At 39.4% G+C, this 27505-nt stretch overlaps 1 protein-coding gene across 1 annotated transcript in view; it reads left to right on the top strand.

Annotated features, from left to right (window-relative positions):
- Positions 1-15743, top strand: part of LOC109030718 (uncharacterized) — a 64993-nt gene extending 49250 nt beyond the window's left edge. Inside the window, exons 2-6 of the mRNA XM_019041813.2 lie at positions 8031-8203; positions 9412-9563; positions 11175-11346; positions 13255-13453; positions 15486-15743. Coding sequence (XP_018897358.2) covers positions 8031-8203; positions 9412-9563; positions 11175-11346; positions 13255-13453 — 696 coding nt within the window. The 3' untranslated portion in view covers positions 15486-15743. The remainder of the gene's footprint in view (positions 1-8030; positions 8204-9411; positions 9564-11174; positions 11347-13254; positions 13454-15485) is intronic.
- The last annotated feature ends 11762 nt before the right edge of the window (positions 15744-27505 follow it).

Raw genomic sequence — 27505 nt, 5'->3', positions numbered from 1 at the left:
GATCAAAACTGATCCGTGTTGAGGATCAGTAGAGCTGAGGACTGTGCACTGTCTAAATTCTGAACTCAACAGTGCATTGGAGGTTTTGAGGGTATGCGGGCTTAAAAAAGGAACAAAAGGGGAAAGTATGAATTTAAAAAAAAAATATTATTCCTGGCTCTTGTAAGTTTTCAAAAGTTTCAAGTGAGCTTTTTGCAGTTAATTCAGATTCGACATGTATGGTGACAGATAGAGAGCCCTTGCATTTCACAACTACAAACCCAGCACCTTCCATCAACCCCTTCGCTTTACTTGCAAATTATTTTTTTCTTTATATAAAAAAGTGCTGTTGGAATTTGACCCAGTCAGTGTATCACACCCAAAAAATTTCGTAAAACATTATCTTCTCCGGTAAAATTTAAGCATTTGGGTGAGAGTAAGATTTTTTAAGTTATTCTGAATAGAATTTGTATTCGCTTAGGATCACTTGCACCCACGGAAATACACTCTATCTTGCCAGGACAACGAAGGATTAAATTGTAATTGGCCCAGTGATCTCAGGATTCATAAGGCTGCTTGCTTAGACAAAATACACTCATAAGATGCATTCAATTTCATCTTTGGTCGCTGCAATGCTTCTTAGTCTTATTTAAGGGTCTTCATGGAGGCCCAGTGGTCATACTCTCATGATCGTCCCTGATCGAGGCGGTGCTGCTACAGCCTGAAGTACTTACCTTTATAGAGAAAGTATGGCCACTGAAGCTCATGGATGCCCTTAGCCTTATAGGACTAAAAGAGTGAAAGGGTTGGTGCGAACCTTGAAGTTTATCATCTGCTCCACATTTTTTTCGGTCCTAAAAGCTCCATGAAGCCTGAGATGGCTGAGCCAATCACGAGTGGATCGTTTAGTGGCCGTACTCTGTCTATTCTACAACAGCCCTGTGGGCGTGGCAATAAGAGTAACTTTATAGGAAGAGTTATAGACACTGGGTTACATGGAACTCTGAGGATCCAAAAAAATGTCGGCGACTCTAGGTGGGTGCGGGTGAGAAGGGGTTGTTTCCAGCCTTAGACGTTTATCACATCTCCACCTGTTACAAACCTTGCCATAGTACAGGTTAAGTTACCAACCTCGCAAGTTCAAGTTACCAACCTCGCAAGTTCAAGTTACCAACCTCGCAAGTTCATGTTATCGCCCTCGGAAGTTCAAGTTAACAACCTCCGTAACAGGTGTTGGATGGACTAGGGATGGACGTCAAAGGTTGGCAAGAACCCCTTCTCACCCGTTCCCACCTTCTCCCACCTGGAGTCGCCGCCATTTTTTTTGGATCCCAAGAGCTCTTGTATTCCGGTGTCCATACTCTCTATTTAAAGGTACTCTACTATTGGCGTGGCAACCGGGAGGAATCGAAGTGTTTCAGAATCCAAGTCCGGGCCGGATCGAGTCTAGTGGTGAGTGTGAGTGGTGGTCGTGGCGGCGGCGCGGCGCGCGGAGAAGGAAAGAACGAGGAAGGAGGCGCGGGTCGAAACCGTTAGATCATAATTCCGACTCAGACTCGTGGACGAGAACAGAAACGAGAGAACAGTGCGCATAGACCCAGGAACAGAGACCGGGGAACGACTCGAGTATCAACGTATTGCTTCTTGACATTGGCATTGTGAGTACCAGCTGATACCGCGCCGGCCGGCACCGGCACTCGTTTCGATTCCCATTACCGTGTCTGCACGGCTCGCCGCTCGCCGCGCCACCGTCGCTTCCCTTTCGCCGCGCACCTTCGGCGATGTTGTCTGCTCAACATACCCTTAAAGAAAGAGAAGGTGGTGGCACTTTCCAACGTTTTACATCCTGACGTTGGTGGGTACAATCGTCTGCTGAACATACCCCTAAAGAGAGAAAGAAGGTGGTGGCATTTTCCAACGTTTTACATCCTGACGTTGGTGGGTGCAATTGTCTGCCAAACGTACCCTCAAAGAAAGAAAGAAGGTGGTGACACTTTCTACAACATGTTTTACAGTGACGTAGGTGCGGGTACTATAGTCTGCCTAACGTACCCCTGAAGAAAGGAAGAAGGAAGTGGCACTTTCTCACGTTTTGCACCCTGACGTAGATGGATACAATGGACTAATAGACAAGGCACGAATTTCAGCATTTTGATACACGTTTCATAACCAAAATTTCACGTAGAATACGATGCGCACAACGAAAATTACCGAAATCAACTCCTTACGAAGATATTTAATGATTCTTGATGCGTAAATTCAAACCACCCGCTCATGAAAACTCAATGCTCTACGTGACTCACATCGCGCGCTAAACGTTATCATGACAGCCTCTGCGAAAAAAAATCTGGCAACCTCAATCTTGACGCTTTGGCTCAGCTATAGCAAGTTGTTTATAGTTTGAACAACACATGGTGGGAAATGAACATTGCTCGATTGAGAAGCTTGCTGAAACCGTTGTAGTGCGCGATTTGACTCACGTAGAGCTTTGAGTTTCTTGTGAGCGGGCAGTTCAAATTCCTCGTAACCAATGTGATATAAAAATGTTAATATCTTTGTTAGGAGTTGATTTCGGTAAGTTTCGTTGCGCGAAACGTGTTTTACGTGAAATTCTGGTCAAGAAACATGTATCAGAATGCTTAAATTCGTACCTTGTCTAGTGGTCCATTCCCTTCTGAACTTACCCCTAAAGAAAGAAAAAAAGACGGTGGTGGCACTTTATATAACTTGCTACACCGTGACAAAGGTGGGTACAATAATTGTCTGCTCAACATACCCCTAAAGAAGAAAACAAGGTGTTGGGGCTTTCCAACTTGTTACACCCTCACGTAGGTGGGTATAGTATGGCGTTGAAGAGACAATTGGTCAAACAGTTGGTATGATATGGTATGGTATGGGCATGCGCAGAGATTGGCCGATGCCAGGTTGCTGAAAGAGGATTTGGAGTGGTATGGGTTCAGGTAGGCGTTCAGTTCAGCTGGTGGACAGATGGCATCCATGAAGAGACGGATAGAAGCCAGCTTCCGGAAAATCTCTACCTTGATAGATGTCGGTGGCGGTTAGGCGTCCCAGAGCGCCCTAAGGCACTGTCAAAGTGACTAATGACAACATTTTTTCTGCTAAATCCTATATTAATAATATGGAAAACGGACCGTAACATCCGTTGTTTTGGCGCAATTCGATACCAAATTTTATTATATTAACACTTTTTGAAGCCTGCTTTTTCTCTTTAAACCACGCCATTTTCGATGTTTTATATGAACGAAAGTTTTGTCCCCCGGATCCATCCCAACGCCATGTATGATATTCGTTGACCAACGACAGCAACGTATGTCCCCGTTTGAAAAATAAGACGGTTTCTAGTATCTTGGATCAGTCATGAATGTATTTTGCACATGCACATCTGTCTCACGAACTCGTTAATGAGATCAAGTCAGAACGAGCCATTCTGTGCACGAACATGGCAGGAAACATATTTCGCCCTGATTTCTAAAAGGAGGTAGCTCCTTGAAATTCAGACATTGACACTTGGGTTCGGACGAATCTCATTATTTTTGATTCATCTCTAAATTTCAAGTGTCAATACACGATTCTTGGACATGCAGAAGGGTTCCTTTGCCACGACATTTTCTGATGACAATTTTTTCCACATCAGCTAAGCGAATGCGGAAATAGGACGGATACAGAAAACGCATGAAGATTGATATTAGAGATCCAACATGTTTTGTGGTTGAAGCAACGACCTAGAAACTATGAATAGGGGGATCCTATGCTATGCCAATGGTGAATTTTGTAACACCCTAGAAGTGAACCGTAGCTCCGAAAATCCATCAGGCCTTTACCGATGCCTCCGCGAATAAAGTTCGGGCCCAGAAATGCAGTCAACCTATGAATTTCAATTATCCAGAGCGATTTACTAGTACAATTGTTACAAACCATCGTTTATAAAGCACGTATTTGAGTTAGTTTTTGCATAAAACTTATGTTTGCGCAAGAACGCTCATTTATCTACATTCTCAGCCATCTTGGCTAGAATTGGAATCTGCAGGCTGGCAGTAAAATTTTGGGCGTTAGAAGTTGGTTCGAAGGGTGGCTGCACTTTTGGGCCCTATGCCCTCCATGAAGCGATCTGTCCGTACTCTGGCTATATAGGTACTCTACTTTACCTTGCGCAATGTAACGCCTGCGTAAGTTTTAACTTTGCCTTGCTCTTTTTTACACAGCCACGAAATGCCCTGGTAAAAATTGGCAGTAGAATGTGTGTTCCGAAATACTATAGACCTAAAGCCGGCTGTAAGATTTCCAATAGTTTCTGTAGCCGGCTGTACAATTTCTTATAGCTTTTTATAGCCGATGGTGATTAAGCAACAGCCAGACGATAAAGTTTATGCTAAACGATCGTTACTAAATACGGATACTAGGACTTAGTTAGTTTTTGGACTACCGCTCTCTTTTTGTGCCGCAGTATCTTGATTTATTTTGCGAGGAAAGCTCCGTACTTTTGAAGGATGCCTGTCATTCTTAATATGTTGGAGAGCCTTCAATTTCTTATGATACTGTGCAATACCTCTGGTGTGAAACAGTTGCTTCAGGCGCCGTGGCACGCTGCGGCGCGGCGGGCAGGCAGAGAGCGCGAAACGCGCATTGGCGCCTACAAACCTAACAGGGATACTTCACGCATTGCGCGATGCGTGAAGTATCCCTGTTAGGTTTGTAGGCGCCAGTGCGCCGCCGCTCCGCTTTGTGTTAGACTCTAAATTTATTTAATCTCGCGGAGTCAGCGTTTTTCAACTCATGATTTTGAAATGTTTGCACACTCTGTATAGACTATTCTCATTTTAATTGATGGAAAAAAAAAAAAAAAAAAAAAAAATTAAAGGAAAATATAATGTGTGTTTTGTAAATATAAAGGTAGTTTCGTATCAAACTTAATGATTTCCAAAGCACACGAATTTCTACACAATTTCTTATGGCCTTTTATAGCCAATGGCGATAAAGTGTAAAGCCCGGCGACAGGAACTACAGCCCGACTGTATACTTTCAATAGCTTCGTATTGTCCGGCTATATGATTTGCTCCGCTTTCTACGGCCAGCTATATGATTTTCAATAGCCTTCTTTAGTCGGCTATAAGAACTCCTATGGTATTTTGAAACGCAGCTCCTATCGCCAATTTTTACCAGGGTGGTTTGATCTGCAGTTGTCAAAACTCTTGAAGGAGCTGCTTGGAATAATTTTTAAAGAATTTTGGCAACGAGCGGAAGCTATCACCTCCCACTTAGCTCACTCCTCGCCGTGCGCACTCCCAATCGTGTTATCTTTATCCCGAGACCCGTAATCCCGTGACCCATTTCGCCGGGTATCGTTGGCCGAGGAATTTTAACGACCAATGTCTGTGTCATGCAGAGGACCACTGCTGTCCGCCTGCGCCTTCCCTTTCACTGCGTCGAGCACCTATCCTCGTTCCTCTGACGTAAGGGCATATCTCAATTCCTACGTGAGCCCCGAGCTCCGTATGACCCTTTGCTTCCCGGGGCTCAAGTGGAAATAGAGATCTGCCCTTACGTCAGAAGAGAGACGTTATTATCGGTGCCCATCTTTGAAGCGACACGACTTCCTTTATTTTCACCGAGGTTTTTGTCAGAAAAATTGCGGGTCTTGAGAAACTCGTGTATGAAATCGCAAATTGTTTATCTTTGGTATTTCCCTTTGTTCAGAGTTGTTAACTCGAGACATGTCTGTAAGATGGAATTGTTTACTATCCTACACATGCACAGAAAAATGTGCTTGGATACTGGTTTGTTAAGTCCGCGGTGCAACCGTGCATTTTCATTATGATGCAATTACCTGACTAGGAAACTATTAGATACTTATTTTTATCAACTAAACCTCCTATTCCTTTAGAACTTGCTGTCGTAAGTTATTCCAATCGTCTTTGCCAGGCCCTCATTCAACTCTGTCCTCTGTCAGTCAGTTTTTCTCCTCAGTTGTTTGTTTTGCCACGTGGCATTGTGACCTAATATCCACAATTTCATTTTAGGTGGCGGTAGCCACTCCGACCCAATCCTTAAAAACTCTCTCTAAAAATCAACATAAACACTTCACCATTGTACCACTTTATTTTTATTTATTTTTTTTTTTTTAGGAATTGAATGTATGTACGTAAAGCCGCTTTTATAGCGCTCTCTGGCGCTCTGCGTCTCCCAGCCACCAATGTCTCCTATCCTCCCAAAGCCATTCAGGGAGTTGGAAAACCCTCATTTCTACTAAAACCCCCTGTCGCCACCCTTTCACTGGGCGTACCCTTCGTCTCCTCCCAGGAGGAACGCAATCAAGCAACTTCTTTGAATGTGGAATTGATTGTGTATATGCCAATGATAGGACGAAATAACCGACTTATGCACATGACAAAAGGATAGCCCCTGCTGTCATAGATAGTCTACTGGTCAAATCGGGAAGAACAAGGGACATTTACCTCCTTTCCGAAAACCTGTTTCCGTGCTTCCAAATTACATCACTGGACCCACTGTCATGTTCCTCCAGCCGAGCTTACCTAACCCGGGGGGAATGTTTTTGAGAGCGGTTCGTTGATTGTGTCCATTCGAGCGTCATTTGCCGTTGCGGTCGCGGCAGCAGATGCGGCATGCGATATGCTGAATGCGGAATGCGCGCAAACCGCAGGAATGCATTTCCCGCACGCGAGGAATCGCGGCAACAGCTGTGTCATGCTCGAGGAACAGGAATCTCAATTCTCCCGTGCTAAGGAAAAAACGACTTATGAACCTTCAGGCGTTGCCAAATTCCCTTCGATAAAACACAAATTCCTGGTAAACTTGGGAATATTTTCCATCCAATTTTTCAGACGATTATGTTCTCCAATTCACCTGAGGTTCCTGAAAATTTCAGGGGAAAATTTTCTTAAATTTCCTTAGAAATAAGCATTTTAGTGAAGGAAATTTGGCAACTCCCAAATGTTCATACGGCGTTTTTCCTTAGCACGGCAGGATTCCCGTGCCATCGAGGGTGACTCACTGGATTTTACTTGCTACTGCTCGGTGCCGAGCACTGCTTTGTCGACGACAGGAAGGAAGAATCTCACTTTGACATTCTCGTTGGAGTCGACATAGATGCTCGAGTCCGCCCAAGGAGCTTTCCATAAAGCTGGAATCAGTTCTCCCATTTCCCAGAAATAGTTCCAAATTCCGGAACTTTTGAGATTTTCCTGTATTTTTTCGGAATTTTTGAAATTCCCAAAATATTTCGAATCTTTTTGATTGTCCGGAACTTTTTTGGAACTTTTGAAAACATCCCAAAGGAATCTGGAAACATTTGACGGCCTTGAAGTGGGAGAAATTGGAACAGAAAAGTACCGAATCTTGGAACTTTTGACGGACATGGAATGGGAGCTCTGTTAGGAAGGAATTCCATAGTTATAAATGGACCATTTACTCCGGGTTGTGTTCGTTTTATAAAAAAAAGAGTATTGAATAAGAATGCGGGCTGGAGCGAATGACTCCAGATGGTAGTGAAATACACTTCACTCGGGGGAACTTAAAATGCAAGAGAAGCGTTGTTGGAAGGGAATGGGCGTTCTTGACTGTGAGTCAGTTTTAAATGTGTAAATGGACCACATTAACCAAAAAGGAGCCACGCCACATCAGCTACTGCCAAATTAAAGTGGGCAATTGAATCTTTTTCAAGAGAACGTTTTTGCGGATTTCTATGAAAATTTTAAGGGATTTGTTTCGCACTGGACAGAAAATTCACTGAAATTTGCAAAGAAGTCCGCACAACCGTTTTCATGTAAAAAAAATAAATTGTCCAATCAAATTTGGCAATAGCTGATGTGGCTCAGTTCTTTCCTGCTTGACGTGGTCCATATGTTTTACAAATTTGAAAGATTTTGAATTTTCATTATAGGTAAATTAGAGTGCAATTTGAGCGTGAATTCTCTAGTTGACACCCGCCGATAGCATCAACATTAAAAATACGTCAACTACTTAAAAGTTTATTAATAATTGTAAGTTTATTTTTCTTTTCTTGATTGTTTCAGATACTGAAAATTCTAAGTGCGGTATCAATAGCAGTTAGAGCAACGCTATTGGAAGGTAGTTCGAGTAGAGGCCAAAAATGCGTTGGAAATGGAGAGAAATTAAAATATCTCTGGGGCGACGCTCTCACCGACACTTCAAATTGTATAGGACCAAATAATGCTCCATATCCATAGTAAGCACGATCATTTCTTTATAATGTATGAAAGAAATTCACACAACGATAACAAAAAAAACACAAAAAAACTAAGTTTACGTTGAAAAGTTTTTCTAAAATCCCCCATAAAAAGACCTGAAAATACATCTCTCTGTTGGTAACAATATTAAATAAAGAGCTCAAATGTTTTTCAACGTGTATTCAACGTTTTCAATTCGCCTTCAGCTGCGTCTGCAGCAATTGTTGTTGTGAATATGTTGTGCGTGCCGATCTCAGCTCATTACCTTTGAAGGCGTTTGATGTGCGAAAGTAGAGCACCTTGTCGGAGAACAACAGAAGTGAGGATGATGAGTCGCTCAATCCCGACTTACAAAGTTCGTTCTCCAACAGACTGTGCGACTTGAGCTAATAAAACGCCTTCAGAGAGTCAATGATGCAATGAACCGAAATCAGCACGCACAACATAACAACAATTCGTAACAATTGCTGCAGACGCGGCAGAAGGCGAATAGTCTGAATGTGTCGAGAGAATGTATTTGTTCGACATGAATCGAACGAAAAACAAAAACGTGAACCGTTCAACATCGATTCAATGTACAAATAAATAAAAAAGCGGATCAAAATCAGAAAACTTGCATTTACAATGAAAATTTCAAATTGGGATCAACCAAAATTTTGCTTTTTTACGAGTTCGAGTCCACACGATAAACTCATCCCCTTCAAATTGTTTTTGGGTACATTTTTCTCGCATTTTATTTTATTTTATTTTATTTTATTTTGCTTCAAGACCATTGTGAAGGGTTAGTAAGAAAAAAATTGGAAAAAAAACGTTGAATTTTCTAAGAAAAAAAAAAAAAATAAATATATACGTATAAAAATTGAAAATGCGTTCATCACACATACAATATGTACGTGTGACGTAGAATATGTATTGTAAAATCCAAAAAGTTAATGCACCTAACTCCTCCTTTATTTGGAAATTTTTGGTAATCGTGGTTTGCATGTATTATTATGGTCTGATATTGAAAATAAGTTATGTGAAGGAATAGATGATGTTTAACTATGAGTGGATATTGGGGTGGTGAAAAATAAGAACGGAAACAAACCCGCAGCGCTCATTATCTCTATCTGCTTCGAAAATTAGAACGCGACGAAAATCATACTTTTTGCAGTGTTAAAATAATTCCTCCTTCAGCAATTTAATTTTGTCTTATTTTTCATTGCAGTTCAATAATTTCAAAAACTTTTAGAAGAAATCAAATGTCAAGAATGGGGCGATCATTCAATGCTGTAGATCCATTGCTGACGAGTAGGAGTTTATTAAAAAATTATGAATTGAATAACCAATTACAAGAGGACGTCACGATAAGTCGTTCAAGTAAGTATTAGTGGGATCTCTCTCCGTTTCGAAAATGTTTCTATTCCACCCTCAAATAACCTAACACAAGAGCTTCATAGCAACTGTGTGCCGGAGCTTTCAGCAGGCATTACGACGGAGTATAATTTGCCTTCAATCTAGCGAGACGCAAAACGCATTATAGCCGTGTTGAAACAGAATACGCCTGAAATACGCGCCTGAATACTCTGATGACGAATTTTCAGAAGAGAAATATGTCGATGGCTGAAGTGCTAGACCACTATTTCCGTTTGCGACGTTGCAGACGGCGAATTCAGCGTTGCTGGATTTACTCCCATAAATATATGTAATATAAAGTTGAGAAATTAAATTATAATTTTTCAAAGTAAAATCAAAGGAAATCAATAATTAAATTCACACATAAAAGCAAAAATAATTCCAACTTATTGGAACTAATTCAGTGTCGTACTTCATTTTTTCTTTGGAAAACTAGTCAACGTAATTTCTTTGAAACTTCCTTGGCTGTTCCTTTCTGTTGACAGAATATTCTATATAAATTTCAAGCTAAGAAGTCTGTTTATTTGTCTGCGAAAAAACAAAATAGGCGTGGGAATTTTAAAACATTACAATGGAGGTACGCGGTGTCGCATTATGGCCATCAATATGACAAATGTTATATTCTACTCTATTTTACTCTGCGAAATGAATGTGAACAGTAAATTGCGTGCACCCTATTCAATTTTAAACGGCTATCATGTATTTTAAAAATTCTTCTTTTCTCCATGGTTTAATTTGTGAAAATAAGTTTTTGAAATCCTACTTACCTTTGATCAACACTAGAGGTCTTCGAGTTTCTCTTTCAATTTGGCTCTCTCATCCTTACAACTTCAGTACCAGTGTTCGAAACTCACTCTTGAGTTTTAGGAGCCATGTGGCGCATCAAGCCCGATTTTTAGACGCCATTTAAGATTTTTTAGGGGCCAAATTGACTGTTTGCCTATTACGGCGCATCTAGTGAAAAGTTAGACGCAAGATGTTTTCGTAACAGAAGTAGTAAGTATAGCTGTAACTTATGGAAGGCAAAAGCACTAAGAATGAAACCGTGAAGAATAGAAAAAGCAAGCTCTCCTTTGTAGTGCTGAAAATTCTGAGTTTTTTCGATTCAAATATATTTGTTTTTCTTTCTTAATGTGACTTCCTGTGAAAATCCAGATTCTTAGAGGGCAATGTTTAGGGGCCACGTTGGCGCAGAGTCTTCATTTTTTAGGCGCCATGGTCGATTTTTTAGGCGCATTTGGCGCGTTGGCGCCTTTGAGTTTCAAACACTGTTCAGTACATATATGAGAGAAATTTTTCAATGAAACTCCCTGAAGGTCAAGAGACTTGCAATTGAATCAAGTATTTTAACGCAAACATTTAAATCCTTTGAAATTCTTCTCCATTGAATGATTAGTCTACGTGGCTCATGCATGAAAAATGATCCGAAGTGGAATGATAAGTTTCAAAATTTTCACCTCCGACATGTCTCTGTAGTTTTAAGCCTTTCCCTTAACCCATAGCTCTCTGTGCGCCATTAACAAATCCGTCGAGACTCAGTACTATAAAAGTTATACATTTTTTCCATGATTACAGGAAGAGATTATAGTCACAGAGACACATGCACGGGTACGCCGTCCCGGCTATGCAAAACGCGGTACAACACGACGGCACCCATGTACGGAGTGTCGTTGACGTCAGGGCAGCCAGTGACCATCGTCCAGAAGTTTCCCGATCTCCTCCAACAAGTAGTCTATGAAGTTTGCGAGTAAGTATAATAGGTCACAAAGAGTACATTTCAAGATGCATTTCTATGGGTCAAGTTCCAGTAACGGCATTCATCATCTGAGGGCTCCAAGGACCACTTGGACCATATTTTACAATTTGGAACTATAAATTCTAGCCCTGTTTAAAAACAGCGTATGTGCCATTAGTTTCCCTATGCACATACGTGTTTTTCCAAAAGAGCCAGAATTTGTAGTTCCCAGTTGCAAAATGCAGTCCACTTAAAAGTCTCAGAGAGCAGCGTAAATGACTCATTTTAAGAAAGCAATATCAGCCATTTTAGTTAAAAAACGAAAAATATACAAAAGAACCGATAAGGCTGTAATTTGTTTAGGATCAATTTTTATTTTTCCCTCAATTAAATATGAATTAAAAGTGTAGAAGAAACGGGCACTGTGATATCAAGTGTGGATACTAAGTTTTCTTCGCTGAGTTACAGCGTATTATCGGTGACATAATAACGTTACCGTGGGTATACGGCACGCAAATGTGACATAAATTAAGAGTGCTTTAACTCCTACGTTTCAGCCTAAAAATGTCTTTTTTTCGAGCGAAGCCTAATAAGTAAAAAATGAAAAATTGTAATCTTGATATCATGCGTACGGAAATAGTTAGTTAGTTAGTATATTTTAAGACATTCAGCGTCACAGGCTATTAACGTATTTACAGATAACTTTGAAAATGGGAGTATATACGAAAATTTAGATTTTTAAATTAAGAGAGGTGAAGAGTTTCAGAATTTTGGTAGTACTTTTGGGTTCATCGCATGTAAGTGAGCGAGTTTTAGAGATTTAATCAGCCTATTAAGAAAAGTATGAAAATGATCATGGCTGACGAGTCAGTTTCCTCATTCTTCGTTTTCTGTTTATTTCTGGACCGGACATAAAACTCCTTCAAGTCACTGCCTATGCAATTTAACTCACAGCCGTGTGTGTTTAGTTGGGCTCAATCCTGATTCCGTACCATCTTTGCCCAAAACTTGAGTCTTACAGATTTAAAAGAGCTTGCTGGCGATACTGCATTTCCCCCATTTCCTGTAATGAAATGTTTATAAAATATTCTAAAAATTTAACTCTGAATAAGATTCATAAAGGTCATTTTCAGTTGCATTACCATTGGAGAATTTGAAAGGCTACGATTCAAATAATTAATATACATTCAAGTTTAGTTATATTTTGCTTTCTAGCGTATTTTTTCTTTCTTTCTTTCTTTCTTTTTTCTTTTTATTAACTAAATAAAATTATTTTACTACTACTACTACTGAACGAAGATAAAATTAAAAGTTGATAGTAATGTGTGCCGTAGACTTTGTAAATTCTAAAAAATTCTTTTTCAAACGGAGGTACGCAGAACTAGAACCGATAAGGGGCTGTGAAAGGAATTTTCATAGACACACTAAATGATTTTGATGCGCAAATAAAGATGCTTTTTAAAGTCATAGATAATTTTAAGACTGATTCAATGATTCCTAATGCTTCAACGGACCTTCTTCACAAACTTGTACTGTATCTTATAAAATCTGAAGTGTTTAAACTTTTTAGCAGTTAAAATTGGTGAGAAAGCAATTAATAATTAAAATTTAGACAAATTTCAGTTAGATCTATTTTTTTGTTAAAATTTGGACTAATTCAGATTTTTTTGTCCGTTAAATCCGAAGCTTCGAAAATTTCTAGGATTTAACCGCCGGCCGCCGGCCTAGGCATGGACAAAATGCCTCCTTATAATGAAGACATTCGAGGTTTACATTTTTCAATACTTTAAAATTATGTAAAATTTCAATTTTTCGTTTTCTTACGCAATTCCATAAATTGACCTCAGCTTATAAATATTTATAGAATAAAACCTTATTTGTTAATTTGTATTAAATATCTCCTTTTAATTGTTTTTGCAGATCTCCGGAGTGTGACGTGGTCAGAGGAGAGTGCACACAAACTTACGTGCCGTACTTATTCCTCGTGATCCCATTGGGTCCAGTCACGCTGACCGGTCAGGATTACGTTTTAGTGGAGTCCGGCTGCGTCTGCAAGCCAAAATACGCGTCGAAAAGCTTCCACGAGCAAAGTACAATCTCGGCCATACCTAATCTATAGGTCAGTATTACTGATACACATCAAATGGTCGTATTTATGTTGAGAGGAACAATCGAAAACACAGGAAAATGCGGAAACATGGCTAAAATACAAATCGACGGTGAAACTACCAAACCACGTATCTCGTTTGCGGTGTTTAAAAATCTACGCTCACATTTTATTTCTTTGAAGTAGACCAAATCAATATCATTCCTTAAAATTTTCACAGAATTTTCTCCGCACGAAGAGGAAAAATCACAGAAATTTTCAAGACTGGATGTTAAGTAGTTTTTCATTTAAAAAATAAAGTATGACAGGAAGTCTGCGACGTCGCAAACCGAGATACGTGGTTTGGTAGTTTCACCGTCGAAATGTATTTTAGCCTTGTTTCCGTATTTTCCTGAGTTTTCGATTGTCGTTTCCGTTTCGGACTGCTTTTACATTCTTTTTGTTTCCACTGTTGGGAGGAACTAAGTATGCAACACAGTTTCTCTTAGTATAATTACGTCGCAAAACCGTACTGCCGTACTAAGAAAGAACGCCGTATGAGCCTTCAGAAGTTGCCAAGTTTCCTCCGATAAAAACCGAAATTACTGAGAAAATTTTGAATATTATTTTCCGAAAATTTCAGATAATTTTGTACGCAATTTAAGCTAAAACATCTGACAATTTCAAGGAAAAATATGCATGAATGATGTCAAAAATAAATGTTTTATCCAGGAAAATTTGGCAACTCTCGGATGTTCATACGGCGCTCTTCCTTAGCACGGCAGCGTAAAGTTGTAATATAATTTTGTGATCTCTGAAGCAACACAGCGCGTTAAAATGGACGTATTCATCCTAAATGGAACCATGCATAAATGAGCGAAATCAAAAGAAACCATAAAGCGCCTAAGTTCCACTAATGCAAATAATTATTTCTCATTTAATTACCTTGTACATAGTTCCTTTTAGCACAAATAGCCCAAGATCTGTATAGAGACGCATTCGGTGAGACGTTCATACATAGCGACGGCGAAACTACCAAACCACGTATCTCGGTTTGCGACGTTGCAGACTATCTACCACAGTGCATTTTTTAAATGGAAAATTACTCAACTTCAGTTCTTGAAAAATTCCGTGATTTTTCTTCCTTGTTCGAATAAAAATCTATGAAAACTTCAAGGAATGATATTGATTTGTTCTCCTTCAGAAAAATAAAATAAAAGTGGAGACTTGTAAAACGCCCTAAACGAAATGCGTGAATTGGTAGTTTTATTGTCGATATTGTCGATTTTATTTGGAGAGCTCTGATTAGATTAATTCAAAGGAGTCCTTCCACTGGAGACTTCAACGCTGCGTAGAAAAATAGGTAGCGTATTTGAATAATTTACAAAACTGAACAGCTGAACTAGCGTTTTGAAATTTAAAGTAATATCACACATTGTATCATATTTAAGTGTTTAGTGCCACTTGGAATAGACAATTAGGCATGTACGCTCAAATTGTTCAACCTGAAGAAGTTCTCATTACGTTAAAAACAAGGAAGAACTTGATGCTCAATTTTGGCTTTGTGGTCAATTTAAACCAGAGACAAGAGGCCTTCCACTCGTATATCAACTATGGTGGAGACTTTTACTCTCGGGACTTCAACATTAAATTCTTGACTTACCTGCATGGTTGATTTTCAACAGCGTGTTGGCAGTTTCGTTTTGCAAACAAGCCGAAGTTTGGGAAACTTGTTTTACTCATGACGTCACCCGAAGCTCATCATCCACCATGTACGTAGGTCAACAGCTAAAATAAGAGTGATGACTGTTGCTTCCTTATAATTGTCCCTTAAAGAAGTGTTGATACCCCGAAAGTAAAAGCTTCCACCTGTTGCCAAGAGGCCAGTGGAGGGTATCTTGTCTCTGATTTAAACGAATAAAAAGGACAATAGAAAAAATAGTCCGAAATCTTAAAGAATAATAGCGTTGCCTACTTTGTTTTACAAATCTTCTCAGCTTCAATATAAATTAATTAGTTTTTGAATTTTTAAGCAAAGCAGTAATTCGTGTCGTTAATTTTCCAGGGAAACCTTGTGCACCTACTCCTCACGCAAAAAACCAAAGAAGTTGAATCCTGAGATGAACTCTCTACTAGCCGTCATCGCTATCTGAAGTCTTCGAATAGAAGATTGTTTTTAAATACATATTATTTACTTGATTTACGCATAAAGATGAAGCTCTCAGTTGGCTGTGATTGTGTAATTTTTCAAGTATAGTTATCGTAATTTTTGCTAAACACTCATCACCATAAACTGTACGTGGCTTAGAGAAATATATCCAAATCTAAGTGAGACTTACTTTGGGTCTCATTAGAGAAGTTGACAATTATTAAGGGTTGAGTACAAGAGTTATGATTATGCGTCTTTATTTGTTAAAGTTCATTTTTTTCTTTTGTGTGGGTGCTTTTTTAACCTGAAATACACAAAAAGTCTTGTCATTGAGCTTCTATGTGGGCTTACATATAAATATAAATTGAAATTATTTATCAGAGGAAATGCGTAAACGAAAAGAGCCTGCATATTTCAGAGACCGGTTCAAAGAAGGCTGTATTTTTGTTTTCAGACCTTATACGTGTCTGCCAAAAACCGGATAGTATAATCTAGACCCACATAATTGATAAGAGGAGGGTCACGAAATTTTGAACAAGACCATGACTTAAATAAATTTTCCTGCTAAAGTAAAGACATTCTGTTATGAGGAATAGATGGTTGAGGTTGAGATTTTAGGAGGTACGGTAGTTCCTAAAAAAGACTGTGAGTATTTGAGGGCACCCTTCTCTGTATGTGTTCTAAGCGAGGTACAAAAATTAACAGAGGTATTGAACTGGTTCTCTGAATGAGCAGAACTCTTAAAAATGGAAAACAATGGGAATTAACTTTTCTTCATTCCTCTGAGGAATGAAAGTTTCTGATTCTGCGTGTGCTTAGCGCTAAAAAGCTCCCCATAATAATTCGACTTTTTTCGAATTTTTACAAGCCATTAGAGTTGTAAATTTTTTTGTTAATATATTCGATTCTTTGTACAAAGTAATTATTTATTTAATTTATTGATTTATGTATTTATTTATTAATTTAATTGGTGAAGAAATAATGAGAAAAATGAGTGTAGGTGTATGGAACAATATGGAATCTTGACTTGGAAATCATATATTCCTAATAAAAATTTAACCTAGTGGGAGTCTATGAGTACTTCAGATAATTCCGCTATTAAACGGAGTAACGAGTTAACAAACTTGTTTAAATTTCTAAAGATCGAAACTCTACGAACAAGTAAAAATTAATCAACAAATTATGAGAGGTTCACAGGCTAAACACTTTGGTAATTTTCCAAAATATACTCACAGACATTCATATTTGAAGAAATATTTTGAATTTAAAGCATCTAGAGTTTCAAATTGTGCTAGCTTAATGAATCAAAATTTTCCCATTCATTTTCTAGCTTCAGGTCGTAAGGACCATTTTCTGTATTACAAAAAACGCTATTTTACATCATTATTCATCACCAAATATACAATTTTTTCTTACATGTAACTTGTAAATAGAATAAAGAAATAAATACTCGTTATTTCTGTCATTTTTGAACCTTAAATACCTCACCATACCCATGGTATAATTACTTGAAAAATGATCTGCATATAACTTCAATTTACTCTTCGCGAGAAGTAATAATAATGAAAAAAAAATACGCAGGTTCGAATGCTCACAAACTCGTCTAGTTTGATTCCTTGGAACAACCGGATATTCACGGAAGAAATATATTAACGTCACCAAGCTTTTCGCTTGACATTGTTTTATTTTAAGGTTCATAATATTTCTTAAGACTGCTGAAAACATACCTACGGAAAAAGACCTAAAAATCGGTTCTTTCTGTGGTTCACAAACGCAAAGTAAATGCACAGTCTTTTCCTTGCAGCTCCTGATCACTTGGCCCACATTTTGTAATAAGGACCCACTATTTCTGGCTTATTTTTGAAACAGCATATATGCCATTGATTTTCCCATGCAGAAACGTGATTTTATGAAAGAGCTAGAGATAGTGGCTATTTATTGCAAAATGCAATCTACTTACGGCTCGCAGTCGAACCTAAAATGCTGGGGGAAAGCTTTTTGAAATTTGGACCGCTATGCGCCAGGCGGTGCAGCGTCGCTTCGGTGGAAATTTATCGATGGTGACTTTAAAAGAGACTGTTGAGGCTCAGCAACATCGTAAATGAGTCCAACTGATGCTGTGAAACTTTGTTATAGGATAATTCAGAGTATCAAGAGAAATAGAGAGCCTCGGCCGAAATAAAGTGAATTTTATACTAATATTGTTATATTTTCTTGTTATTGTTGACATAAGGTTCAACAGAGACAGACCACGAGTGTGAGAATTGAAGTAATATCGCATCTCATTTTAAAAAATTAAAAACTTCATTATAAAATTGCTCATTTTACGTTACGGGTATTTACTTATAGCAAGAAGCGCGGACCAATTACGAAGTAGAAATGATGTTATATTTTACTTTAAGTCTTGAACCGATCAAGTTAATTATAACTGCAATATTTTGACCTTCTCTAAAAGCGGGTAAAGGCTTACTTTACTCAAAGATAATTTCATTAGGGCGCATAGAGGTCTAGTTACCACCAAAATTCAGTTTCTAAATGAACAAGCCTCTTACGTGGACGAGAATGTAGTGAGGTTGCATACTCGTTGTGTTGAAGGCTATTTTAAAGCGTTGATGGAAGCCACTTTTCAGTGGCTGTAATGTTGTATGATAAAGATGCAAAGAAAATGAACTAAAATACAATGCTAAGGTTAAGGGCGGAGAAAAAACACAACAGGGACGTTTTGGGCCAGTTACACGTCTATGATCAAGTGAAACAAAATCCTTCATAAAAAAAATGTTACACAAAATTGAGCGTGTATAACTGACAGAGGAGATAATCGAAGTTACTCCTAATTTCCAGAAAAACTTCCTGATTTTTACTTCGGTCAAATGCACGGCAGTTCATGCAGTTCATGTTTCAATTTTTTATTTTTGCTCTAGTTTCAGTTACAATTGGGCATGCAACTGGATGGAAAAATCCTGGTTTTGTTTTTGTTCCCTTTTTCGGTCTTGTTCAACCCATTTCTTAGTGTATATTTTCTTCAAGATGACATTGCTGGTTCGGGTGATTATGAAGAATTTTTTTTTATTTGATTCGGGTGACTCTCCTTATTTGTGAGCTTGTTGAACATCAATACTAGCAGATAATTGAATTACAAAAATGAATACTTGCAAGCCCATAACGTGCATATTTAAACTGATTATCACAGAAATTCTTGTAACTTTTTAAGTTTCCAAGCTCTTCTAAATTTCTTCCAAATTTTTCTTGTGCAGTTTACGCTGATGGGCAAAATGTTTCTACGGGGCTGAGTGTTTCCTTGGAAATTTGATAACCAATTAGTGCGACACACCCTCCCTCACCCTCCCTCACGAAGAAAAAAAATGAAATAAAAATAGATGCAGAGATGGGGAGAGGATGGATGGATTAGGTACTCATTTGTTTACCTCTCAAAAGAAGAAAGACAAAATAACATGACAAGTATTATTTTATTTCACGGGTGCGGAATCAAATACATTTCTACACTTAATGCATCCGTGATCGCAACAAAAGCGCGTTTTCGAGAAAAATGCAACTTTTGGATTGATTGGTGCCGCCGTCTTCCGCAAGAGGGCAGTCCGGCCGTGGGCCATGATTCTAATTAAACCTCAGTGGCAGTTCTGAGCGGTCCGCGAGCACAATGAAAGGGCAATAAATAAGCTTTGAGGAGAGTGAGCTGTGATTATGAGCTACATTGTGCAACTGCACTTCTTTGACCATTGTTTTTCCCAGCGTCAAAACAATACGTCAAGGCCGCGGGCCGGACATTGTGGTGGGACTGCTTTGTCACGCAATTTGATTATCTTTGATGAATTCTGGGTTGAAGATCCAAGTTTTGGGAGTTCATCGGGATGTGTCCCGACAGTTATGGAGTCACGCTTGGAGTGAGGAAAATTCGAGTTTTCGGAGGTTGATACAAACCACTGTGCGGATGTTCGTATTTTATTCAGACTTACATTCATGTTCACCCCTTTACTTTTCGCAACTGCCAAGAGTCTATTGAAATTTAAGTAAAGACTAGAGTCCCTTTATACCCAGAGTTAAGACATCCTCGATTATCAGCTGGCCCGGGCTGGCCTGGGCTGGCCATAGTGTCACAAAAGTGTGCACCCATACGAACGATATTGAGGGATAAGAATAAGGAATCCTGCGATGTCTGTCATCCAAAAACAACATCAACAAAACTGATCAAATAAAAATAAAATGAGATTGGTTTATAAATAATTTGTCTATCTATTTTCATTTTGGACGGATGGAAATAACAAAATTTACTCTTGATAAACTAGAAATTAGGTAATATTTTCATTATTTTTGTTCACATTCGAGCCACCGCCATCTTGATGCACTCTTTTGTGACTCCTTGAGCGAGAACCAATCAGAATTAGATTTTTTTTAGGCCACTTTCAGCCCGACCAAAATTGAGATGTCGTAACTCTGGATATAAAGGGACTCTAGTAAAGACGAATTTGACGACCAAAACTACGTGGGAGTAGATCCCTAATACGACATCAAGAACAAATCTCAAAATTGTCAACGTTCGAACCCCCATTTTAGCCTCCATCTTGAATATGGGGGGTTGGACGCAAAGTTGAGCTTCTCAACATTGAAATTCTTTTTTTGCACATCAAATCGAAGAGATTAAAACATTTTCCACACTTGCTTCACTTACCGTTCCACGGGAAGCTTCTTTTGAACATAAGAACCCGGACTATGAATGTGAGTAAACTATTACGCATTGGTCAATTTTGAACTTCTTGAACAAGTTGAAAGTGACTGCGTGAAATTTTGATATGGATGCATATCTTGAAGTGCTTTAGTTTTCACCGCGTCTGATGGTCCATTGTTACCAATATTGTAGGTAACGGAGACTGGAATTTTTGGTTTGGGCCTGAAATCTTCAACCTATTGGTCAGGACCGGATTTACCTACTTGCCACCCATGGGCCGCCTGTATTTTGCCGTCTCCTTCTCGTTCATATTGAAACATTAATAAAAACCATCAAGTGGACGTGCCAGCGGGGGATGGGTGCATAAGACGCGTTTACTCGTATTGAACACATGTTTTGGGAATGCCTTATCAACACTACTAGCATACAGTTAAGTTTCGTAAACCTATCTCTGTGTGGACAAGGCCTTTCATTCATAAGAAATGAACAAAAAAATTATGAAAGAACAAACATGAATGTGGTTTAATGATTTTAACTTCTGCCGCCGCGCCGCGCAGACCGCACCGTGTTTGGCGCAATGCGTGAAGTATTCACGCAGTCTTGTAGGCGCCATGCGTTTCACGCTGACCGCAATGACCGCACTGTGTTTGATGCAATGCGTGAAGTATTCGTGCAGTCTTGTAGGCGCTAATATGTGTTACATGCCGATCGCCGCGCCGAGGGCTTCTCCTTTTCATCTCAAGTCCTCGTCATCATTGCTCTCTGCGCCGCGCCGTTCCAGGCCAAATTGCGTGTTTGGTTTCTCTCTTATCTCGACTACTTAAAGGTGCTGTCTCTTGTATCACTGAAAGACGACAAAATTAAAAATTACTCTACTCTCAGGAAATGAGAGATTTTGTCGCCTTTTCTCGTTTGTAATTTTTTTTTCTAAATCCGATATTTTTTTTATACCTACATTTAAAAAAATTGCAAAATTTGCCGCCCTCTAGATTTGCCGCCATGAGCGCGGCCCATGCGGCCACCCCCTTAATCCGCCCTGATATTGGTAATCTCGATGTGAAATCCGTAGTGAATTTCACTCCGGGAGCACGATTGCTCCCAAGCGATCAAAGTGACTTAAGAGAGGAACGACGTTCATTTTTCTCACGAAGTGAACTCCTCCTTCAAATAGCAGAATTAACCGTTTTTGGAGAGTTGACACAGCTCTGATGGAGCGAGTTTTACTTCTTATTCCTTATACTCGAGTTTTTTTTTTTTTTTTTTTGCTATTTTTTGGAGATAAAGCAGTTTTCGGAGTGAGATGAACTCCGGACTATATACCAAAATTTTTACCACTGAATGATCATTCTCTGGGCTGCGCTTCCTTTTTCTCCTCGCACCGGTGGGATGCAATCGACGGGTCTTCATTTGTTTCCAATTGTGAGTATAACAATACGTCGATCATGAAATACACCCACCGACTTACTTCAAAGTTCAACGTATTCGGCAACAATGTTGGGTTGGATGCTAGGCCCATGATCAATGGGCCCGTTCCGAGCGCGTTTCTGCTTAATTCACGATTAATCACATCAGAGGCGGCTGTGGCCACGGCTGCGGCCACGGCATCAGTCAACGCTCAACGGTTTGGCGGGCGGCGCGCTCTTGCGTCACCGTTCACCGCTGACACAGGGCGCGTGGGTGCTCAGCTTCGATTCGGCGTTGCCGACCCCGGGTTGAGCCATCGTATCTCTGTTTTTCTGTTCTTTGTTACTGAGGATAGAGTACCTTTATAGGGAGAGTATGGACAGCTCGAAAATTTGGAGGTTAGGTTTGATCAGGTCATGCTGCTCTTGGGGCCCAAAAGGAGAGCCGACCTATGAACTCGAATTGGACTTCATTTTGCAATTCGGAATTGTAACCTCCGACCCATCCGTAAAAGCACGTATCACTCGGCGTGTTTTTGCGAGTTAAGTTAGGTTCGCTAAACTAAATGCTCAACTTATTGGTCATGAGTCAGCGTGCTTTTAATTTCCAAACGTAACTTTTAAACCAGTGAGAATATCAGTGCAGGGTCTTTAAAATATATCATCTGTAATTCAAATAACTATTTTTTTTTTCAATTTTACCCTACACAAAAGGCGTCGAGGATTAATAATTCGAAAGAACGGAAGAAATTCAGGAAATAGTAGCAATAGACAGACACGGCGCAGCAAAGTTCTATAGAGACTTCAACGCATGGGTAGAAAAATAGAAATCAGTGATTTAGATCATGATCCACAAGAAAAAATCAGCGGAGGATTGGGTGTAGAGTGCGGCTTATTTCGTTGAGTTTCCTAAACCAAATGCTCAACTTGTTGGCTATCAGTCAGCGTTAGGAGGATCTCAGCGTTGATTTCCTAACTTAACCTCTAAACTACATTGAAGAAAGCAGTGCAGGGTCTCTACTAAAATACATGATTGTCTCTCGGTGGAATATACACCATTCACCTCCAAACACCTCCTCCTCACCTGAATATTAACCTCCAGTGTAACAATAAAACGATGATTCTCTGCAGAATGTGTCAACATGGACGATCAGCGCCCAGCGCCCAGTGACCCACATCTGTCCAGTGAATAAGTCGGCGCGCCGGGACGTCCAGTGGAGCCCCGGCCCATGCGTCCACCGCCGCGAGGGCGTATCTCAATTTCCACGTGAACCCTGTTTCACCTTTACATCCGCGCTTTCTGCGGCTCATGTGGAAATCGAGATACGCCCTTGCGTCATCAGAGGAGCGACGAAGTTTCGTCCACCGCCGCACAGTGGATCGAGTCAATAGGAGAGGTCGGACAAAATTTGGAAATTTCAAAAGCTTATAACTCCGTTTATACTCAACTTTGACACTTTAATAGTGGTTATATTGGTTTCCTTGTAAAATTTTCTTCTTAGAAGCACCCCTTAAAATTTAAAATGTGACGAAATAAACATACAAATTTGTAGTTTTAGTCAAAAATGTCATGTTCGACCTCTCTGATTGAATCGATCCACTGTGCGCCGCGTCGCGTCGCGCCTCCACCACCAGGCGCCGTTTCCCGAATGAACCCGGCCTTGGCTGCCGACATGACTTTCCTCTAGGATCCCTTCCTCGAGGTGTGCTGCCGTGCTAAGGAAGAACGCCGTATGAACATTCGAGCATTGCCAAATTTTCTCCGATAAAATGTTTATTTTTGCGGAAAATTGTCGGTATTTTCCCTTGAAATGTTTCAGACTTTTTAGATCGAATTACGAGCAAAATTACCTGAGAAATTGGAAGGAAAATTTTCACAAATTTTCTTGTACACTTGTGAGTTGTCAAAGGAAATTTGGCAACGCATGTAGGCTCATAGCACGTTTTTTCCTAGCACGGCAGTGTGGCAGAAGGCAGAAGGAAGTGCGATTGCGACCACCTCATTGTTCCGCTTGTCGCGTCGGCCGACTAGCGGCCCACACAGCGGCGATGAGAGGATGCCTTTAATCCTGGTCCACGCGGAAACCGAGACACTCCGGCAGTTCGATTGTTTAATCGTTATCGAATAACCTTGATCGATAAAAGGCATTGCCGAGATAGGGATTTATCGATCGAGTTTATTCGATAACGATTCGACAATCAACCTGCAGGTCCACGCACAGGGATCGGCTCTTGAGAACAAGGGCCGTTCTATCGATCAATAATAATTGGCTAACGGGAATCTAGGACCCCACCGCCTTGCTGAAGAAAACCTTAGTGCCCACGAAGGAAACGCTTTCGGAGGAAATTGATTTAATGTTGGCGCGATTAAATAGAAATTATGAGCTGGGCTTACGATCCTAAATTTTTACACTTGAATAATGTTAGTTTGGTTTTCACATGAGAAGGATACATTATTTTTTCGCTCATAAAAACTCATAGAATAAGCTTTTGCAATAAAACGACGCAAGTACAATGAATATTGATTTTCCCTCGTTACACGCGGTCTCTCTCAGCTGAGTCGTGGAAATCTATCCCATTAGGTATTATTGTGGTGCCATACGGAATATGACAACATAGTATTGTGAATTTTCGGAAAATTCTGTGAGTAGAAGTTCCATTCTCGTTATATGAGTTTAGGACGAGTTTTAGAATACTATTTGTCCATCGACAGATTTTCCTCGTGCTGTATTAAGCGGTGGATTTGATTGCTTTATTCTGAAGAAAAACCTATTTTCATAATAAAGCGCATCTAAAATTCTGTTCATACTGTCATACAGTCGAGAGATCAGCATGCAAGCTAAAAATACATAACTTCGGTAGCCGACTGACTTTATTGCTGCAAATACTGAAAATGGCGTAAGAAAATACTTTGCCAATACCCACATGCATTACGTTAAACTTTTCCATGAGCTCTGATGGAGCTTTTTATTCAATATATTATTGTAGATATAGGAGCTGGTATCAATTCGATTGCAACTATCGAATTTAAAATTTGAGATACTGTATATTGCTATCCTAAAATAATATTTTTGATAAAAAGCTCCATCAGAGCTCATGGAAAAGTTTAACGTAATTCATGTGGGTATTGGCAAAGTATTTTCCTCCATTTTCTGTATTTGCAGCAATAAAGCCAGTCGGCTACCGAAGTTATGTATTTTTAGCTTGTATGCTGATCTCTCTGTATTATTTTAGGATAGCAATAGAGCTGGTATCGATTCGATTGCAACTATCGAATTTAAAATTTGAGATACTGTAAATTGCTACTGCTCATTTCCTCCAGCCGCTTGATAGAACTGGTTTTTATTGTGAAGTGTTCATCAGTGTATTGCGGAGTCGCAAACTGTTTCGTTAGTGGGGTGAAATGATTGAGACAACTCCTAGCTGGCAGAACAATCGCGGGGCGTGTTGTTCGAGGGCAATATCGAGTCAACTGATCGATTCCCTCCACCTCAGCATTGCGGGCTGCAGTTGGCAACCACTTCATTTGCTGTGCGGCTGCGAAGGACAAAATGGTTTCATTTTCATTCTCAAATGCCAGATATGAATGCGATGTTGCCTCTTTTAATGTGTAGGCCGTATCCGATAAGCCGTGGAGAGGAATGTCCGAGTCTGAGATGAAGTGAGCAGTAGGCAGATGATGGACATTCTGTCTTTGTCGATGAGATTAAGCTGACTTAAAGTACAAGATTTAAATTTCTGAAGGCGTCAATGGCTGATTAAATCATATGATTCCTTTATCATGCCTTCATCGGATCAAATTGAAGATAATGGAAAGTGAAAATTTAGTACTTGGCCATTGCCATCAGATGTTGCTAAGATTGTTAATTGTGTTCTTCACTGTACCAAAAAAAAAGAAAAAAAAGAAAAAAAAAAATAATCTAATTTTCAGTAATTTGATGTTGAGTGTTCTAAACGTTTTGGTCTTTTTCAGTCATGAATAGTTATTCTCAAACTGCTGCATTCCCATCAAAAAGAGAGACGATCATAGATAGCATCACTTGATGGCTTAAGTCTGACCAGGTTTTTATATCCATATCATACTTTCTGGGCAGTCTCATGGCAATTGACTATCATTCATGAGTCCTCTTCGATAGTGAATAATTGAGAATCATCATACTAGACATTTTATTTTCAGTGCGTATTAAAAAAATTAACGGTTTTAAAAGATGACCGAACTACTTGTAAGTATGTAATTCCTCAAGACTAGCGTGCCGTTGTCCTAAATTAATTGTTATTCTTCGACTGGCAACTATGACGAACGCAACGTGATACTTCCTGTTAATTTGATTTTTAAATTCTCAAATTATTTGGATACTTTTGAAATTTTTGTTGGCAACTATACCTACACGCAGGATATTTTGTAGTATACTTAGTGAATTGAGGGTGCAGTTTGACCTCAGCGTTACCTCATGCCTTCGTTTCTCTCCAATTCAGCCCTCTTTGATTTCCCTCCTTTAAATATGTTAGTTATGTTAGTATATTTTGAGACATTTAGCGTCACAGGCTATTAACGTCTTTACAGAGAATTTTGAAAATGGGAGTACATAAGAAAATTTAGATTTTTAAATTGAGAGAGATGAAGAGTTTCAGAATTTTGGTAGTAATATTGGGTTCGTCGCATGTACACCACTGAAATAAGAGATACGTGTCCATATTAAGCAAAAACATCTATGATCGTAAATTTCTCTCACAATTTATTGGTAATTTAGGCATATAATCGAAAATTTTCGTATTATGATAATCGGGCAGCTATTAGGAACCATCTGATGGCCGAACAAGCATGCTGTGAAAAACTGGATTGAATGGATAAATCATACGATGTATAATATGGAAATAACGAGCCCACACGAAATGACCCAACAGGTAGAGTGCGAATGCGTCGGGATTATAGAAAAATAGTGGCATTACCTTATATTGTTACATCATTAAACGAACAGTTTTTTCACCTCAGTGTGGGCCTTGTTTAGGCGGCAATCAACAACTTTCAGGAAAATCGACGGAAAAGAAATGGAAATCGTGAGGATGTTGGCCTGTTGAGCCGCAGCTTGAAGTTGTATCTGATCGTAACTCAGCTTTGACCGGGCAGGAGGTGTTGTTGACTCCAAATGCGGTCGTAGGTGTGATAAGAATTTGTTTTCGCACACTTACTAACTGATGGCTGCTGTCAATTCAAAATCAAAGCATATTTAGTTGGAATTTGAAGCTCAAGCAATAGATTGGATCCTATATTCGCGTTGAAATTTTTCTTTAGAAAGAAATTAACAACTTTAAAAGTTCTATGAAGAAAGGCTTCTTAATCATAGGTTGAATAATTTATCCTCCTCAGAGCTGAATTTGGGATTTTGCGGTCCTCGCTCGGTGAAGTCTGTGGTGCGGCCCTCTTACCCTATCGTGGTAAGTAAATTTTTAAAATTTCTCGAAACAATTATCCCTTGAGAGATCCTTCAGTTTTACGGAAACACATGGAGAAAATTGTGAAAATACCAGCACACCAGCACCTTTAAGGCAGTGCCCTAATAAAATGATAAGGCGAGTGGGGTCGCTATCAACTCATATCAGTTGAGGTCAGCACAGTGCACTTGGTTCTCATTTTTACCAACTTTAACTGTTAGCAGCTGATATTAACTTTGCTTCGGCATAGGTCAATTGTTGATTTTCTTTAGGGATGAGGTTCAAGATTACAAAGAAGAAAAACAATGATTTGAGAAAACTTATCCTCAAAACTTTCAATCTTAAATTATTGTATATTTATGTATCGTGAGCCACGGCATGCATTCTGTTTTATAGTTACTACAAACGGAGAGTGG

The sequence above is a fragment of the Bemisia tabaci genome, chromosome 3, assembly GCF_918797505.1.
Source record: "Bemisia tabaci chromosome 3, PGI_BMITA_v3".
NCBI lineage: Eukaryota > Metazoa > Arthropoda > Insecta > Hemiptera > Aleyrodidae > Bemisia > Bemisia tabaci.
The sequence above is the reverse complement of the archived record's forward strand: the minus strand, read 5'-3'. Positions and strand labels throughout refer to the sequence as shown.